At 42.2% G+C, this 20,184-nt stretch overlaps 2 protein-coding genes across 2 annotated transcripts in view; one reads left to right on the forward strand and one right to left on the reverse strand.

Annotated features, from left to right (window-relative positions):
- Positions 1 to 5: 5 nt before the first annotated feature.
- ttc8 (tetratricopeptide repeat domain 8) lies at positions 6 to 4,631 on the reverse strand. The gene is made up of 14 exons (XM_034563446.1): positions 4,412 to 4,631; positions 3,862 to 3,982; positions 3,695 to 3,758; positions 3,427 to 3,586; positions 2,998 to 3,087; positions 2,873 to 2,917; positions 2,698 to 2,783; positions 2,512 to 2,599; positions 2,304 to 2,414; positions 2,053 to 2,192; positions 1,774 to 1,948; positions 1,512 to 1,634; positions 859 to 942; positions 6 to 752 (listed from the first exon to the last, which is right to left on the reverse strand). The coding sequence occupies exons 1-14, from the start codon at positions 4,523 to 4,525 to the stop codon at positions 636 to 638; spliced, it is 1,518 nt and encodes a 505-aa protein (XP_034419337.1). The 5' UTR covers positions 4,526 to 4,631; the 3' UTR covers positions 6 to 635.
- Positions 4,632 to 5,074: 443 nt separating this feature from the next.
- eml5 (EMAP like 5) overlaps positions 5,075 to 20,184 on the forward strand; it is a 32,394-nt gene continuing 17,284 nt past the window's right edge. Inside the window, 11 exon segments of the mRNA XM_034563508.1 lie at positions 5,075 to 5,586; positions 10,620 to 10,779; positions 13,316 to 13,414; positions 13,857 to 13,925; positions 17,037 to 17,222; positions 17,769 to 17,904; positions 18,447 to 18,648; positions 19,026 to 19,163; positions 19,295 to 19,551; positions 19,681 to 19,893; positions 19,982 to 20,149. Coding sequence (XP_034419399.1) covers positions 5,390 to 5,586; positions 10,620 to 10,779; positions 13,316 to 13,414; positions 13,857 to 13,925; positions 17,037 to 17,222; positions 17,769 to 17,904; positions 18,447 to 18,648; positions 19,026 to 19,163; positions 19,295 to 19,551; positions 19,681 to 19,893; positions 19,982 to 20,149 — 1,825 coding nt within the window. The 5' untranslated portion in view covers positions 5,075 to 5,389.

The following is a 20,184-nucleotide window of genomic DNA, read 5'->3' on the forward strand; positions in this document are numbered from 1 at the left end:
TTTTTAAAGATGTTTACATCTCTTTTTATTGTCATGTCAAAATACCAAAAATACATTTGATTCATGAAATGAACTACAAAAAGTAGGTTAACCATTATACTGTACTAAATATTTTGACTATGTACATATGAATGTATACTATACAGACCAGTACACTAGGGTAGCAGTTTATCAGGAAAACACCCAGCTTCGCATACATTGTACATTCATACAACTCATATGTTGCGTGACAAAGCAACACTTAAAGTGTCAGTTATCATGGAGGTGTTAAGCTTGCAGAAATCCCAGACATTTTCCATTATGGATAATGGTAAGGAAATATGATAATACAATATTAACTAGTAAGAGTTAACTTAACCACTGGAGCTAATTTCCAAAACAGCTGTCTTGTTGGCTCAAATGAGAATGGCCAAATAAGTCACTTCCGACAACATTAGTGTATACGTATCAATTGATAAGTAAACGAGATAAGCATTTGTTGATTTCCATGTCTCACTTACCTGCCCATCTCATTTTTTTATAAATACCTTTTTGTTCAGGAGTCCCATGGATACCACTAGAATGCAATATTTCTTAACTTTAACTACTGTATTGTTCAAACCACACCTTTCTTTCTAAGCATGCTGGTCGGGCGCTCACAGAGCCGCAAAGTGCTGCCGAAGTTGCTTCAGAAGCTGCTGAGTGTCGACATGCTCCGGGAAGGAGTCCTCAGACTTTTGGGCGGCAGTGTAGCTGCTTTGAAGGTCTCCGATCTATGAAACAGACAACATCATCACATCGGCAGGCTGTATTGTGGAGATTACACAATCCTATATTTATTTTTTTGATATTTAGATGTATTAAAGAGTGACAAATTACCTTTTCAGAGAGAATGGAGAGATTAAAATGTGGCTCATACATGTGAGGGGCCAGCGATGCAGCCGTCTGCAGGAATGCTTTAGACTGGATGAAAGATAGGACAAGTGTTAGTATTGTCGACATTATACTATTCATTTATAGTGAGGCATCTTCTAAATCAGACCGGCAAGACATCCTTCTGCCAGCTTATTAGCTCAATTGCAGTTGAATTTGAAGACTATACCAGCTGTTAGGGATTCATTGAACAAACCTTCATGATGTACTGTAGTGTTTCGAGGCAATTAAAAGACTAAAATAATTGGTACTTCATGTGTGGTTTGACATCCAATATCCCTACAAAATGTTAGTCGTGCACATAAATCCAAACTATCAATTAATAACCCAAAACACACCTGTTTTCTTATCCCTGCACTTTCAGCTTACAACTTGCAGCGTACCGACTTCCAGCTGATGGCTGACTACTGTATCGTACGAACATTTTAAAACAATAAATTCTGTTCAGGGTCTTAATACGTGCTATATTTAAGTTGAACAACAATAATGCCTTGACTTTAATGGTTCTTAAATAATGTCTTAAAGGACACAAGAATTATTTAATTCCTCGTATTCAAACAGTGGCAGAGAAGCTACATGACTAAAAGGTATATTTTCACCTGTTCGATACGTCCTTTGCGCAGCTCCAGCACAGCCAGGTTGTTGTAGGCCTCCGCATGGTCATTATTATTAGCCAAAGCCAGTTTAAAGCACTGGTAGGCCAGAGTCAAGTCTCCTATGCCCTATAAACATAGAACACATGCACTTTGTTACCAACTGAAGTATCCGTTGGAAGCTTGTGAGCTCTACTTTCTTTCATCCTTATTGAATATTATTAAATCAAGTGACATTCTGGGATACTTTTGGGGATTGTGAACTCACCACAGCCACATGACCTATGTTGTACCACACATCAGCCTGCTCTTCATCATTGGCCACCAGGGCCTGAGCCCTCTCAAAAGAGGACAGAGTCATGTCGTACTGCTGGGCATAGAAGCAGCACAAGCCCAGGTTGTTGTACAGCTGGCAGTTGTAAACCCCCATCTGAAGTAGCCGCCTAGCATTGGGAGAAAACATATTGAATCACAGATGGGATATCATTTCTAATAACATATAATGTAACAATACATTACATAAATGATGCATACATGTGTATCTGACCTGTAGAAGCGCAGGGCGATCTCAGGCTGATCAGTGTAGAAGTGATTGCTGCCTATACAGGCTATAGCCTCCACGTGAGTGTTGTCCTGCTTCAGGACATCTTTGTAATACTCGGTGGCCGAAGAGATGTTGTTCATCTCCTGTGGCACAGAATAAACAGTACATGTGGTTTCCTATTTCATTTTGGCAGTTGTATTTGGAGTTAGAACTAAGTGGAAACTATAGTTACGATCAATGGTGACATACTGTACCTCATGTATGCGAGCGATTCCTGTTAGAAGAGTAACCTCACCAGGAAAGTGGTCCAGACCTTGCTTGAAAAGGTTAAGGGCTGTGATTGGTTGATCCAGGCGCTGATACACCTAATGGAAAGACCACACAAAGTCCTTTATAGCTAACTTTTGGCATCAGGAAAAGAGTATTTTACCATTGTGCAACAAATTGGTAATGCGTGACGACCTTCGCAAGGTAGAGATATGTATCCACCACCTCTTTATGGTTGAGAGCTGATCTAAACTGTTTTTCTGCCTCTCGATATAAACACAGCCTGCAAAGGTCAGAGACAATAATCAATACATAGATTACAAAAATGATGCTGAAAAGTCAGAAGGTTGAGCTCCAACCATTTGGATGCCGGTGAGTTACCTGTAGTAGCATTTCCCCAGCTGAACTTTCCACCACCAGTCTTTAAACTGAGCATGTTCTGTAGCTTGAGCAGCCAAATCTAATGCCTGGAAAATAAAAATTAAAGTTTGTGTTGTCAACAATCTTACAATGTAAAACACATATTCTTCATAACTTAGATTTATTAAACACTTACATTTTTTACATCATTTTCATGATGGAAGATGTACTCAAACAATGTCTGAGAAGGGAAAGTATGGTTACGTGTCAGAACAAATTATAATTTTGACACATTTTTGCAAGTGATAGTCTCAATCTTACCCTGGATAAATGCGTTTTTTGGGAATACTTGGCCAGATTTAGTCTTGACAAGTTTATATATGGTCCTTCTGGATTGGTTAACATCGAAGCCTGGAGAAACATTGAAACAAAGTGTCATGCTAAATGTTTAAGGCTTTCTTCATTGTCAATATAGCTAATGAAAACTATTACAAATAAATAAGTGCACTAGAAGATATTGGTACAATGTAAATATAACATATTGTATTTGAAAATACTATAAACAAAGATCAATAAACACAATATCATGTTGGATATATTTTTTTAAGAAGATAATATTAATTATGTTCGCCCAAATTCAGTGGGCAGAGGCTGTGTTTCAATATAAGAGCTTTGGTGTGAAAAGTGTATTTGTGTTTGCATAATGAGCCTTTCAGTTGATGCAGACAGACACAAAGAATATTTACTCACTGTTCCCAGACGAATGAATCTGCCAGAAGCGCTAGTGACAGGACGAGCAGTGCTTGCAGTGCGTGGGGTCTTGATGGCCTGCTCCATTGTCCCAGGACGTCCTGACTGTGTGCTGGGCCTCACAAATCCTGTGATAGGACGCCCTGATTGGGTCAAAGGCCTGGAATACAGAGGAGAAAATTCAGATCAGACGTCTCCTACTTTGATGAAAAAGTTTCCATTGGTCAAATTTCATGGTATTACACAATAGTTTTCTAGCAGACAGTACCTGACAGCCGGTGTGGGACCTCCACCCTGACTTGTTCCAGGTAGCCTCAGTGATGTTCCTGGTCCTGGAAGAAAGTCAAGTCTTATCAATCAGACACATTTAACAATGGACTAAACATATGAATTATTCAATTTCATAGCTTTAAGGCAGGAGGAGTTGACACCTACGTGCAACTTGAGCAATAGAGCTTTCATCCAGCATCATCTCAGCTATCCCTTCCTGGTCCACCTCAATTTCATCAATGTATACCATCTCTGTAAGAGCGCGAGTTTTCAAGCTCCATGCAGCCTGAGAAGCACAACATGTTTCAGTCACATGGATGTCAAGGTGAACATGGAACATTCAGGAGCTGCGTTGAACCATCCACAGACAAAAGTATGAAAAAGGAAGGCAGAGAGTAACACGGTTACCTCTGAGATAGGTAAGGAGGACTCCTGAGACGGCATGCAGTGAGTTAGTGAGAGAAAAAGAAAGTTGAGGGGTGAATATTAAAACTTGGTGCAGAGAAAAATAAATGTGGTCTAGTGACCACGAACAGCAGCAAATGAGAAACATGTGTATTCTAATACGCTACTGCTAATGAATACAACGTAGTGATAACCTTCAAAGACTCGACTAATAAGGATTAAACACCAGCTTCCACCGCATTCCCAGCCAACAAGGAGGCTTTCCTTCAGGGATAATCGCTGGCATGCTAAGCTAACGACGCCACATTACCTGGTCGTACGGGTTGTCTTGTAATATTTTAGTGCAAATGTCCGAACATTGTTGGAGCCTTCTTCTCCGGAAATAGCTCAACGCCAGAAACAAAGGGTCCATCGTCACCTCCATCGCTTAGTTGGGGAAAGTCTGGCGTTGGGTGTAAAAGTCTGCTAGCGAGCTGTTTAGATGGCAACTATGGACGACGAGACCGATGCTTCCTCTGTCGCTCGGCAACGACGGAGGAGGGCGGGGCTTCACTGCTGAAGTTCCTCTAATAAAAGTCTTTTTTTTTCTTCTTCTTCTTTTTACATTTTTTGTGTCATTTTCGTCTTTGCAAAACTCGCATCTATGGGAACATATACGAATATTAAAGTATAATAGTTGTTGGAATGTAGTCCTATATTGTGACAAATTATTACAATAGTCTTATGTGTCGATACAATTAAATCCTATTTATTTTAGGGGTATTACTTATGGGTATGACATGTTCAGTAAGACACAAATAGTTTATATTAAATGTTAGTCCCGCATAACTTTGCTGGCCATGACGGAGATGTCGTTTCCTGCTTTTAATTTCTCAAAGATGAGCTAAGGGATCCGATTGGACGACACGGTTCTCCGTCATCTTTGTGGGCGGCGCTTGCGGAATATCCGAGCAGCTCCATCTTTGTAGGATTTGACAGGAGCTGTGACCTGTGTCGAGGAGGACTGCGAGCCTCGGGATGAAGCAGTGGAAGTAGACTCTCCTCATGAGAACAGCAGCGTAGAAACCTGTTTCTGAAATACAGATAGAGAGCTTACATCTTACCGGACAGCAAGACTATACATTCTCACATAAGGCATATGAAATGCCTAATTTCAACGCTTTCTCTGGACCGGTGAAAATCCAACGGATCTAATGGGACGGGCTTAAAATAAATCCTTTTTGGTGAATGACACTATATCAGAAAACCTACGTGATAGCGACAGAGGGACACACACGGAAGTAAGGACATGGCTGACAGAACTGCTCCCAACTGCCACCTGAGACTGGAGTGGGTGTACGGATACCGGGGACATCAGTGCCGCAACAACCTGTACTACACCGCCGCCAAGGAAATAGTCTATTTTGTCGCCGGTGTGGGAGTTGTGTACAACACCCGGGAGCATAAGCAGAAATTTTACCTGGGGCACAACGATGACATAATCAGGTAGCGTAATGATGCACGGAACAGTTTGTTTCAGCACCTCGGACAGCGTTGTCATTGTGGGTGCTGGTGTCACCTTGAGTCATGTAATATGATATTTATTTTTTTAGCTCAAGGGGGCACACACACACAGCAGCATCCCCGTAGTTTTTAAGGGACTTCAGTGTCACTTCAGCAAGGCACGTACTTTTCACCAGGGGTGTGTTCTCTCTCTGCCTCCCTCTCTCTCTCTACTGCGAGATTATTTCAGCAGTTAATGATCAAACCTTAATTAATCATTAAATATATAAAATAGAAGGAAATGCCACTTACATTTGTTCACGAGACGGGATTCTTTTAAAATGTTGTTTTGTTTAACTAGCAGTCCATAACTCAAAATACATTTAATTTATAATATTACACGGATAAAAGTGGCTCATTCACTCACCAGCGAATTCGAATGTTTGCCTCATAAATGACTTGAACTATTAATTGATTGTCTAAACAATGAATCAACATGTTTTTCTTTGGTGGAGATTTACATGGCTGTCACCGTTATCTGGTAGCAGACACATTTATTAAAAGCTTTTCCAAAACCATAATTGTATTTCGAGCACATGTGTGGTTAAAATACTGCTGTGCAATTCTGAAAATGCACTTGCATGCAGCTGTCATTGAAAGGATCCTTGGGTCCTTGGATTGCTTTCTGTGGGTTGTAGTAACTCAAACATCACCTTCTTTTTGATCAAACACGGCAGAATAACCAGTGTTCCATGACGCATGTAATTATCCTTTTTTTCAAGCTGTTACTCAGCATGCCATGCAACAGCGACCTGTGTCCACCGCTCCAGCGCTTGTTGACATGTATGTGTAGGTTGGCCTGGAGATGACTAGCATTATATGCTGTGTCGGTAGTCAGCTGGACTCCTGCTCCATTATTAATGGCACAATAGAGATACTAACCCCCTGCTTCCCAGTGGGTGAAGTGGCCGACTTCAAGCACTTAGCTGGACGAGTCACTGACTGCATGTGCAATACTAATTACTTTGCAAAAGTAATGAATTGGTAAACCATTAAATTCAATAATCGTAAGGATTCAGTCATATAAAGCTCCTTATGCTGTCATTTGGTCTTCTGTTTGTATTTTCTAGTCATGTTGTTTAGATATAAAGCTTCGGCGATTTGAACACATTTACAGTAGAAGCTGCACAGATCTCTTGAGCTGTCGGATATTGTTGTCACACACCAGGAACATGCCATTTGAGATGCAGATCTCAGAGAAGTGCTTGTGAAGCTCCCATGAACACTTCCTTTGACTTACAATGCGATGGCACTACCAGGAGCAATCCTCATCAGCTTTAGTGACGAATAACTGTTGGATTGCTCGTGGAATAGACGCAGCCCCCTCAGATAGCACTACAATCCAAAACCCTCTCTCTTTTGTTGCTCTTTTTTTCCCTTTTCTTGGTCTATTTTGGTTGTTTGTGAGCCAAATCTAAATTGGTGTTTTACTTCATTAATTAATTGCTGGCCTTGTTTCTCCCGCCTGGTTCTGTCTTGCCCTGCAGCCCCTTTAGACTGGTCTCCCAGTGAAATGCGGAGGAGCTAATAAGGCAGGTTTTAACATGAGTGAAAGGCTCAGCTGTCTATGACAGTGCAACAAATTACATTAAATTAAATTCATAGGTTGTTGAGCAATAACATAATAGACAGACAATGTTAATTTGCTATAGTTAAAACACAAATCCCCCTCAAGTAATTAGTAGTATTACGCTTTTTTTGCTGATCTCTCCTCACATCGTATTTGTTCCACTGTCTTGCAGCTCAGATATGTATTCCAGTCTAAAACTCAAAGATCCTCAGGCGACCGCTAGAAACCTGCAGGAGTCAGAATCACAAAGCTTGATTTTTGCAATGCTGACATGAACCTGAACAATGCCCCCAAACACATTCATGCATACTATAAAAGAGTAAGCAGAATTACTAAAAGGCAGCATTGAGTGTGTGGTCCCATTGAGTTCCCATAACCACTGAAAAGCAGTGCATATGATCCTGTACAGCTGGAAAAGGGTAGAGGGCCAGGAACATATTTGAGATATTTTGTCACCATAAAAACATAAATTTCTGTCCCCCCAAAAAACGGCGTTGTGTTGGCAACAATGTCAAAACATGTCTTAAGATAGCTAGCTTTATTTTCTGCTGTTTTTCAACATCTTGGCTAATTCATGTTCTTTGTTTTGATGGAGCGTGAGAGATAATGAGAAGGTGTTATGGACACAGGAATAAAGGGCTGTGTCATGTTACAATATCTTATTGATGTTATTAGTTATGATAAACCACAGACAGAGTTATGGATTAGAGATGCCAGACCGAGACTGGTCTGGTTTCAGTGAGCTGAGAGAGACACAGTGAATCTGTGAACTGTATGAGCTAATGCAAATTAACTCTGCATATTAATGTGCAAGCTAAAATCAAAGGAACATAACTGACTAGCCTGTTCTGTAATGTCGTTATAGTGTGTTTGATAAACATGCAATACAATATATTTGAGTTTCTAACAATATAACTATTGCACTAATTAAAGCTGTGCATGTGAAACAAAGACTTTGGAGTATTAGGTGAATATGTGGGAATGTAATGTTATGTTGATAACTGCCATGAGAGCTAATAGATGTGTTTTACACATTAGTGTATCCATCTGCCCCTGTTCCCTGGTTTGTGCTGTGTATTCCCTAAAACATTGTCTTCTGTCACCTCGGTATTCAATCAGTAAAAAAATGGTCCAATACAAGATGGTCTAGTAAAAAGATTCTAAAAAAAAAAAAGTAAATAAAAAAAAAAAAAAAGAAGCACATAGCAACAGCTTTTACTGTTGGTGACAATGCTGTCGGCCTATGCGTCTGCTTTTGCTTCTTACCATAACACATATTTCGGTGCGCTGGGCAGAGTGTCAGTGAGATGCTCTTAGGTCCCATCATCACTGCGGGTAGCTGCCTAGTCTCTAAAGAGCAGATCTGTCTCCCCCAATTAGGATCCTTCAGAGTTCAGTACAGTTACTTAACGCAATGGCATGATTCAGCGTCGTTGTCGCCCCGATTAAAGAAATAAACTCGGACAGACATCTCATTTAAGTGGTGAAGTTATAAATGTTTAACACAGAAGAGGTGGAAGCCGCTCCAGATGCTCTTGTTATTGGACTCACTTTACCTTCAAATTAGAAATAGCCCAGAGGTCAATATAACTATTCTTTTTGTATAACTTTAATACATTTATGAGTTGATGATGACAACATTAATATTACCATTAATACCTCAAGGGGAAGGAACAATAATTATGTGTGTGCTATTCTGGCTTGTGGACCTTTGTCTCTTTCTGTGCTGCATCTTTGCATCTTCACCATGAGAAATCAACTCTTCTGGCTGTTTATTTTCTTCATATCTGCATGGAAATAGGCTGTTTAATTGCTGCAGGGTTTAGCCAGTTTTGTACGACAGGACTTGGCAGATGTAAGACAGCCGTAGCCTATATCAAACAGAAGAACCACGGCGATGCACTGCAGGCTAAGTCATTAGTGATGGCATTTAGGAAGCTCCTCAGCTGACAGAAATGTAAATGAAACATCTCCTTGCTGACTTTAAGCAGTAACATGGACACACAATAAAGCTGGTAGGATAGGAAACATAACTGAAGTGAAAGTCTAGCTGATTTTCAGGGTTTCCTGCCAATACTTTTGGCATGAAATTGACTCCATAGCTGTTGGACATTTTATTCTTTAGCGTTCATGTTGTTCCAGCGTCAAACCAGACAGATGTACTGTGCACTACCTGCTTTTGTCAAAGCGGTTTCTCTGCTGCGTTCGTCTGCACCTCAAAGGGGTCCAGTCATGCTTCTTTTCTCTTCCTCTGAATGCTATTAATAGTGGCTTTGCTCTGATTATATAATTCATCAAAAATAAGATTCAGAATTGTGCCAGGTTGGAGAGATGTTCAACAAAGAAGGTGGGAAGCGGAGGGGATGAGAGAGAACAAGGATAGAGGGTTGAGGGAGGACAAAGATCCGACCTGTCACATCTCACACACCAAAGCGCTTTCAAGTCCTTAGTGGCGACGTGTTTCGAATGCAGATGAGGTGTCGAGAGTCAGACGGAATGAGTAAGCCTGAAAACTTGGGAGGTCGAGGGCGGAGAAAGGGAGGTAGATTAAGGTGTAAAGTGAACGTGGAAGATGAAAGCCTTGTTTGTCATGAGCTGCCTGGACTCAGCAGGTTGAGGCTGCCCGGCCTGCGAAGCCTCATCCAGCCTGCTGTCTGAATTCAAGCCAGGATTAGAAATTCTGGAGAGCAGTTGGCAAAACAGGCAGCCTGATTATAATGGGGGAGCTCCGTCGCAGCATGAAATATATAGGCCGGGACAGGGCAAGAGGAAGAATTGCCCAGTGAATCACTCAGGCCTCCCTAGAACGTGACTGGCGGCCGTTGAAAGGATGGGCGGAGAAAGGGGGAGGGAGTGACAGCTTTGTACAGCAGGCTGTTGCTCAGTTGTAGAGTGGGACTGCTCGTGGGTGGGGGAGGCACGAGAGGAGGGGAGGGGAGGGGAGCAGTGAGATTATGTAACAGTGTTACAAACATATGCCCAGTGATGCGAGGAAACCCCGGATGAATTAGAAAAGGTGAAATGGGCAGAGAGTAGTTCAAGGGATGCTAAAAAACAGAAAGTGGGGGAATTTTTTTTTAATATTCACAGATTCACCAATGCTGCTTTTTATACTCTATGAACACCCTGTAGGCACACATGAAGCCAGGCTGTGTATTTGAGCATGACTGAGTTAATTGGACCATGTCACCTCGTCAAGCTGCCCCTCTGCTTCCATGTTCAGACCCATCACAGACTTAATGTGTTCATCTCATCCCAGTGGTTTCTGCTGGGAGGTGAATCCCTCGTTTGATCACTGCACACACTGCACACACTCACAAGCACACAAAATGGCAACGCTAACCAGATGTTTTTGCTCCCTTCTCTCTCTCTCTCTCTCTTTCTCTCTCTCTCTCTCTCTGTACAGTTTAGCTCTGCATCCGGAGCGTGTGTTGGTGGCCACAGGACAGGTGGGCAAGGAGCCTTACATCTGTGTATGGGACTCCTACACCGTGCAGACTGTGTCCATCCTCAAGGATGTGCAGACACATGGCATTGCCTGCCTGGCCTTCGACCTGGAGGGACAGGTACAGTTGTACCCCGATAATGTTCAAACTATAAGAATAATATTCCAGGAAATTGACTGTTCCCGAGCATTGTTTGAATTGTTGCCCAGTTTATTTTTTTGTTTGTCCACAAAGCACTGGTTTACTGTTGTGTAGAAACGAGCACAGACAGCACTGAAAGTTTAGGCAGCGCAGCAATCAAAACCCCACTCAAGAGCTGCACACTGGCTTTTGCAGGTCACCCGCTGGGCTGAGTTTCTGAATGACACATCTGTGATTACTCCAACAGTATTGGCTGGACAGCTGCACACAGACATGCTCTACTTGGTAGATTTTAGTCAGCTGCAATGCTTGATACTTTGCATGACAGAGTTTGACAGGACCTGGTTATGTTAAGGTGAGAAAAGCTTTAGCACACTGGAAGACTTTAAATACTCATGTGAAAACAGTTAGCAACCGGCATCCGGATAGCAGGAACAGGCAACACGTGCACACTATTTGTAACTTGAAATTCAACCGGTTAATGTTATCTTTGGCGCTCCCTGCAGCTCCCTGCAGACTCGCCACCAGTTAATATTTACACAATGCAGCCGCCACTCAATGCTGATTTGGATTTTGAAAATGGATACTGTGCGGAAGCATCTCTAGGTTTTTATCTTTGGAAGTCTCTCTCTGGCAACGTAGGACCTCCCCGAGTTGCACCTCCTGTATTTTGCAGTAAGAGACAAGGAGATGACCCTGTGCTATTTTTCTGCTTGGGTAGAGAGCTGGAGATTTAGATGGAATGTGACAATGTTTAAAGCCAGAGGAGGCTCCATCACTTCTCAGTTTAGCAGCTCTATTTACTCTCCATCTCTCTCCTTCCTGGATTAGAGGAAGTCAGAGCTGAACTCAGGACAATCCAGAGGAATGACTTGTGTGATTACCCTGTCCATCTATTAAAGCAATATCAAAATATACACTGATGTTTGAGACATCTCTTCTAGGTATTTCAGTATCAGCTGCAGTTGTGCAACTCATGACCGTTGTTGTACTTTATTCTTGTTGTTCCGAGTATTCCAACCAGTCTACGTACATGTAACATTATGCTGTGTTTAAGGTTGCCATGTCTTGATTAAACACCTGCCTGTACACATGATTGCAGACAATATTCCCTCATGAAACTTTCATTTATGCTCAACAGAAAATAGACAGTGAAAGCATATTTAATTAATGCCAGCTTTTGAAAGTGGGATATCATCTTGCACTGCTTTCATTTTATACGTAATATCAGAATCAGAATCAGACTGAAACTTTTATTAGCCAAGTAGGTTTACACCTACAAGACACTTAGCGTGGTGGGTGGTGCAACATAGGACGTCAGACATAACAAACAACAACAAGCAACAACAGTAGACAATAAATAAACAATCAACAAAGTGCATAAGACATAGAGTAAAATGTAAAATGTAAAATGTATGATAAAGTGCAATTCTAAGTTTATGTAATGTTACAGTTTAAGTTAAAATGTAAAATGTAAAATATATATATGTATATAAGTGTATATATAAATATATACACTTAGATACACTGTATACACTTTCATTTTTTCTTATTTTTACATTTTCATTTCCTTTATTATTTAAATTCTTAAATGTAATATGTCCTGCCCTGCTATTTTATTTTATTTTATTGTATTGCATATATTGTAAACATGTTTGCTCCTGCCCTCAAATAAATTTTCCCCTGAGGATGAATAAAGTGCATATCTAATCTAATCTATCATATATTATCTTATATTAGCAAGACTGATTATCTGTAGATACCATGACAAGTATATTGTCTATAACGTTAAACATTTTAGTTTAGCATGTTAGTATGCTGAAACTTGCTAATTAGTCATCAACACAAGTATAGCTGAGGTTGATAAGACATATTAGTTTTATTTGTTCATATAACAAAGTATTGGGTCACAATTTAACATTTTTAAAGTTATTAAAAGTCCTCCTGGGGGAACATGGATATATGGGTGCACCAAATTATGTGCCAATCTTTCGAATAGCTGTTTACCAACGACATTCCTCGAGTAGAAAAGTTTACTTGAGTTTTCAAATTATGGATGTACTTTTAAACCTTATAGTCCACGTTCACTGGGTTTCATCACACCTCTTTGCTCATCATTAAAATACAGACTTCTCTTAGTACAAGATAAAACAGTGCAAAGGCCTCAGCAGTGACTCATCTCCAGCTGAACACTTATTCAGCAGTGGATAAGAGGACATCCTTTATCATGTAAAGCAAGCTGCCGGAGAAGGACTTCCATAAGAGCTGCTCTCCTCTCTTCTGCTCAACTGCTACTCACTCAGTCAGCTATAGGAGGCTCCTCCAGCAACATCATTCAAATGTGCTCACTGGAAGAGCCAGTGGCTGGGCAACTACTCTCTGAAGCTGTTATTAGCCCTTTTATTGTGGTCTGGCATGTCACAGTGTACCTAGCTTAGTTGGTTTGGCAGTGATTGTTGCAACAAAGCCAGAGTCAGTTCAATTCTGATGTTTTCTTTCTTTGCTCTCTTTGCAGTGCCTGGTGTCCGTGGGTTTGGACTCTAAAAACACAATCTGTGTGTGGGACTGGAGGAGAGGGAGGGTTTTGGCAGCCGCTCCCGGTCATACAGACAGGGTAGACGCTTTCTTCCTCCCGGTCTCCGTCATGAGCTCCGTATCGACCGCCTCAATTAGCTATAGATGCAGGATGGAGTGCCTGCCCAAAGGGGACATAAACAAGTTAGGCCTGATTGATTGTGAGATTTCCAGAGCCCGCCTGAGAGGGTGCTCAACAAATGAAAAGGAATTTTAAAAAGATGAAATACAGGCAGCTGTTGTTTTTTCTAATTCAGCCCACACTTGCCTGTGCAAACACTCACTCACACACACACGCACACACAAACACATACTTTCTTTTAATTTCCTCTGTTGTTTTTATTTTTGTCAGTGTAAATTTAAAATAGAATTTAACAAAATTAACATCACATTAGTGATTTGCATGAAGGATCAATATGCTTAATATTATGTTGTGTGTTTGTCTTACAATATTTAATGCACTGTATGTTTTTGCCCCACAGATATTTGACATTTCATGGGATTTGTACCAGCCGAGCAAGCTTGTAAGCTGTGGTGTCAAACATATCAAGGTACAGACACTTCCGGGTCACTCCACACGGTGCAGATTACAGCCAGCTCTTGAGAGCTGCAGTTCCTCATTTGCATAATATAAAAAAATAGATTTTGAGGAGGTCTGAAGAATCTGTTGGCTCGGTGCCCCCTTCTTCCCTGCCTCCTCTGCTTTATCGCCACGACCATATCAGAGCCTTAAAATAGATGTATGCTAATTCACTTTATGATTATAAGGCACTTAACATAAGTAGAACAGAATGACTCATAGTCTGTTCCCTCAAATGTGTAGAAATCTGCACTGCAGAGAAGAAATTTTTTTTCTTTTTGTGAGGAGCCATGAGGCTACTCAGCTCTCCTCATTCATCTTTTTAAAACACTCCCGTACAAACTTCCCTTCTCAGGCCTATCTATATCATTTCTTTTTCACAGAAGAGTGGTGTTCATAAATATGTAATGAGTTCCTGCAGGGTGTCTTCGCCAAGCTTTCCCTTGGGATTACGATATGTTCATTGAGTGGCATGGCCGTTAGGAAATAACAAGAGTCCAGAGCCACAGAGGAGACTTGTTGGCAAAACATTTGAAAGATAGTGAATCCCGGTCAGATAGGAAATGTGAGCACTAGCTCAGTGAGGCTAAACATTGAGCCACTTCATGCAGTTGGGAGGTTTAGCCTACTGTACATATTTATCTGTGGTGTAGCACGTCATTGACGACGCCCTCATCTCAATCCAGTTTGACTTGCCTCCTCTCGTAGTAATTCCCCCCTGAACTCTTCGCCCACCGCCTTGGCACAGAAACCCCCTTCGGCCGCTGCACCCAACCCCCCAGTCCACGTTGAATCCCCCACTATCGCCTCCTCTTTCCCCTCCCTTCTGGTTTCCTGATGCCACGGCAATCCAGCAATTGTCCCACATAATTCCCCAGCCTTCACCCTGCGGACCATGTGACATCTGCTCGCTGGCCCTGTGCTCGCTCAGCGATTAAAGCACTCAGAGCACACAGGAGATTTAGTCCCAGTAATCCACTCACGAGCAGGCTGAGGAATACACAACCTCTTGTGATGGGGACCACGGACCACCTCTTCCTTACGCAGCTCCTCCGAGCTAATTATACAGTCATTTGTGTTTTGATTCGTTCAGGACAAATCAGACATTAGCGCGGGGCCCCTCTTTAGCCCCCCCACACACAAAACACAACACCTACCAATCATCTGCCCTATGCCTGACTAGTTTCTGATTAAAAGCTGTTTAAAGGGCCAAACTGGTTTTAATGGATGTAGCCTTGTGGCTTTACACCTTTTTGGCTTGTGACCCCTTAAAACGAAGCATTATCTACTCATCATCAGCTGCATTCCTTACTAGAGGCAAAAATGTTGTTATCTATCATGTTATCATTATGAAGTCATGCAGTGCTTTGACTACATTATCCTTCCACACCATTGTTCTGACAAATATATAATGTAAACCTGATGTGAGCTCCATGAGGATGAATGACAGCAGCTTTAAGTGAATCAGCTTCCAGCAACGCCGACACCCAGCCATCTTGTTTTCCTTACAGGGAGCTGCCCAAAAATGTACCTCTGTTAGCGTAGCATTTAGCGCCATGACACCATTCAGGGCAGGTTCACTGTAGTCTGACATTGTGATACTGATATTATGAGTGGGATGATGCAGGAACTGATGACTTACAACCCTCTCCGCATTAATTACATTAAAAAGATTAAACTTTTGGGTATGGTGGAGGTAACTGAGCTACTGAAATATTGCTAATCTTGGGTTGAGAGGAGCAGATTAAACTATACCAAGGGGTTCTCTGGGGGATGTTTAAGAAATACGAAGTGTTATTCAGAGAAAGCAATGTTGATAGTCAGGTCTTGATTTCAATACAAAGCCATTTTATTTTTCGAGCACATTTCCACCTTTCTACTGTGCCATCCTCTCCTGCTCCTGGCCTCACCTTAAACCCCCCTCAGCATCTCGCCTCCTCTTAGTAATTCAGCAGCGAAGGGATTAGCTGCCGCCCGTGTCTTGCTGCCTTATCAGTTGTGAACAGGGAGGGCTGTGCAGTCAAGCTGCATCCATCCCCGCTGCCCTCGCAACAGGCTGGGCCACAAACCCCCTCCTGTCCCCATCTCAGCCAACCCTTCCACATACCAGCACCTGACACACTTCAACCTGCAAAATACACTTCTCCAGATAACACACACACACCAATGAACTATACTACTTAACCTTCAGCTTCGACCACTGCACATGCAAATACTCACTGAGAGCTCAGTTAGGGGCTCAGGATTAGGAAAGATCTGTCCTGATGAGGTGCGTACAAGCTTCAGATGTTGGATTGCAGCGCTGTGTCTGAGGCTGTGATGCCCATCTCTGATAATCGATTCCCTCCTGTTTGCACACGGCAGCCCTATCAGTCAGGAGGATAGTTGTTAGTGAGGGTGTGACAGGCTGTCACTGTTGAGGAGCTCATTTATTTATCCTGTGACTATCTATCACGCCCCATTCATTGTGGTATCAAAAGCACCACCTACAGTTTCTGCTTTCTCGTAGCAGAATCATCCTGGTTCAAGGTTATTGTAGTTTAAAACTTTTAGTTTTTGCAATGAACCAGATGTCAGGTTTTGCAGAAGAACATTTTCAATGGCTGCTGCTTCACGGTGATGAGTATGTCTCTGCTACATGTGCCGACTGCCCTCCTCGAGCTTCCTCACTGTGATCCCGTCTCCATGCAGACAGAGCGTCTCTCTTTCACTCTCTCTCCTCCTTTTGATGGATTTAGCCCTCAGACGAGGCCGTGTCAGTGCATCCCAATGACCTTCATAAATAATGAGTCATGCGTGTGTCTGTGTCTGTGCATGCTGATCAGGTGGTTACAACTCCCCAGTATCAAACGAAGAGGAGGTGGAAGCATTCAAATTTGACTTTGCTTTCCTTCAAGGTCTCTGCGGATGTGTGTGTGTTTTTAATGAAGTTGCTCTGTGTGTGGCTGTCGGACAATAAATGACAAATTATTCTTTTGTCTACAAATATTCCATAATTATCCATTTTGATGTTTTCATGAAAGGATTACAAGGGGGATTATTAGCCACCATACTCTTTCACTCTTTCTGTTTGTGTTTGCAGTTTTGGAGCTTATGCGGTAATGCTCTCACACCCAAACGTGGTGTTTTTGGCAAAACGGGGGATCTCCAAACCATCCTCTGCCTCGCCTGCGCCAAGGACGAGGTCACATATTCAGGTGCCCTGAATGGCGACATCTACGTGTGGAAAGGGATCAATCTGATGAGGACGGTGCAAGGAGCTCATGCAGTGAGTTGTTGTGCTTTGTGGCTCCGGCTGATTCTGCACCCTGCTGCACCATATACAAAAGACTCCCAATAAATCTGGTAAACTTAACCATGGTCAAAGTCATGCACGCTGGCTTCATTTGATTCTGCCCAGTAGAAAAGGATCAGCCTTTTGCTCCACAGGATTAAATGATATCTATGGGATCAACAGCTGGGTGAGGGGATGGGTGGATGGGGGAGGGGATAATAACTACAGTACATGTTCATTGCTGCTTTTTGTACCACCAAATGTCTCACTGAGGGTTTAACAATGTGCATCCCTGTGTATACACAGACTTTTAGCCAAAGGAGGTCATCAGTAGAGCTTTCCACTGAAAGAATAAAGATAGACACCTACCGTTACCTTTCCATAATATCTTGAGGCCACAGTAGCAGGTTTATAATTGTGAAAGCCTTGTTTAACAAATGCCCGGCTGAGCAGCAGCATTATGTTCTCTGTAGCTGGGGATGATTTGTCATTGCTTATTTGTTGTGCAGATCCTCACTGACAGCCTGTCATTTCCTACAGTCAGGGATTTTCAGCATGAATGTCTGTGAAGAGGGCTTTGCCACCGGGGGCCGAGATGGCTGCGTCCGGCTATGGGATCTCAACTTCAAACCAATTACTGTCATTGACCTCAGGGAAACAGACCAAGGGTACAAAGGTGATGTCAAGCAGCCTCACTTTTCCTTTAATTTGTTTGGTCTCCTGTCGCACTGAAGAACTGTGTAAATTGAGAAAAAATAAACACACCCTTTATGCAATTTATCATCTCCTTAATAATAATTTCCTTCTTGTTTTCTATTTTCTCCATCTCCTTTATTTATAATATTGGACCTACCAGTAGCTAGAGGTGAAAATAGCATAGTTAATAACCATGTCGTTAACCACGTCGGAACAGACGTCATGGTCACATATGTATAGGGCACACGCTTCCTCCATTCTCTTCTGGCAGTCTAACCCAGAGTCAGTTGGCAGATTTGCTTAACAACATGTGCTGCCGTTGTATTTTCCTATTAAATCTCTGTCCTAGGTAGTGGTGGCTATACACACCTAGGTGGCTATACACACCTTCTGTCTTTATTATCCCTGTTGTGTTATCTTATAATTACCGTGTAAGCATTTGCAAACGTCTGTCTGCTTTCATGTTAACATGCTTTATCAATTGTTTCATGATTTTTAAGTGCATGTGTGTGTTTTTGACAGGCCTGTCTGTGCGCAGCGTGTGCTGGCGTGGGGATCACATCCTGGTGGGAACGCAAGACAGTGAGATCTTCGAGGTGGTGGTCCACGACCGCAACAAGCCCTTCCTCATCATGCAGGGTCACTGTGAGGGCGAGCTGTGGGCTCTAGCTGTCCACCCCACCAAGCCTCTGGCCATGACAGGAAGTGATGATCGATCAGTCAGGTGAAGCTGCATACACATTACAATGGTGTTCATATAACCTATTTTGTTCAATCTTGTGAACTTCTGTTAATTCAGTATCTAAAAATAATAACCTACTTTTGAGAAACATTCACTTGTTTTAAAATCTGAACGACTGTCACATTTTCCTTGATAGTTTTTGATGAGCTATTCCTGGTCCAAGAGTGTGGCACCAATTCATTTTGATTCCCTTTTTCACTAAAAGCTACAAAGATGAAGCAGTTGTAACTGTCAGTATGCAGTCAAAAGCCAAATACATCACAGGACAGACACCACACACATCACTGCCATGGTTGTTTGACTATGTAATCCCATCACTGCTTTGCATCTTCATTTGTCCTACTTCTCTGTGTCTACAGGATATGGAGCCTTATAGATCATGCACTTATAGCTCGCTGTAACATGGAGGAGCCTATCCGCTGTGCAGCCGTGAGCACTGATGGCATTCACCTGGCGCTGGGAATGAAGGATGGCTCCTTCACCGTTCTCAGAGTCAGGTGTGTAAAAATTGAAAGGCCCCATTTGGCCCAATTTTGATCCTCTGCGATGGTTACTATGATGAAACGCTTCATCATTTTGTGTTCATTTGAGCTCCTCATTCAAGCCACATTTCTATGCTTCTCTCCAGAGATATGACAGAGGTGGTCCACATCAAGGACAGGAAGGAAGCCATCCATGAGTTGAAGTATTCCCCCGATGGGGCCCACTTGGCTGTTGGCTCTAATGATAATTCAGTGGACATCTATGGTGTGGTGCAGAGGTACAAGAAAGTGGGCGAGTGCATTGGCTCCAACAGCTTCATCAAACACATGGACTGGTCCACGGACAGCAAGTGCCTGCAAATCAATGACGGCAGTGGCAGAAGGCTCTTCTTCAGGATGCCAAGTAAATTAAAACTATCTGAATAATGTTCGATGTCTAATACTGGCAACTGAAAAGCCCCAAAATGTTGCTTTGATGTGATACAGTCACAGAGCTTTCTTGTAAGATCAAATGTTTCTGTCTTCTGTTGAGGTGGGAAGGAGGTGACCAACAGGGAAGAGCTGAAGCTGGTTCAGTGGGCGTCATGGACGTGTGTGTTGGGCCCAGAGGTTAATGGAATATGGCCCAAGTACTCAGACATCAATGACATTAACTCTGTGGACGCCAACTTCAACAATCAAGTCTTAGTAACAGCTGACGACTACGGATTAGTCAAACTTTTACGATATCCATGTGTAAAAAAAGGTACTTTTTTTTTATACATAACTTTGGAAAAATTAAGTTCTGATATTTTTATCTACTGTGTTTCTAATATGTCTCCCTTTGATTTCAGGTGCAAAATTTAAAAAGTATTTAGGTCATTCAGCCCACATAACCAATGCCAGATGGTCACATGACTACCAGTGGGTCATAACTATTGGTGGTGCTGATCACTCAGTGTTCCAGTGGAAGTTTGTTCCTGAAAGAAAGTCTAAAGAGGCTGTGCATATAGCGCCACAAGGTAAGATGATACCCTTATTGATGTACTTTCACAAA

This window comes from Cyclopterus lumpus, chromosome 22 (assembly GCF_009769545.1).
Source record: "Cyclopterus lumpus isolate fCycLum1 chromosome 22, fCycLum1.pri, whole genome shotgun sequence".
Classification (NCBI taxonomy): Eukaryota; Metazoa; Chordata; class Actinopteri; order Perciformes; family Cyclopteridae; genus Cyclopterus; species Cyclopterus lumpus.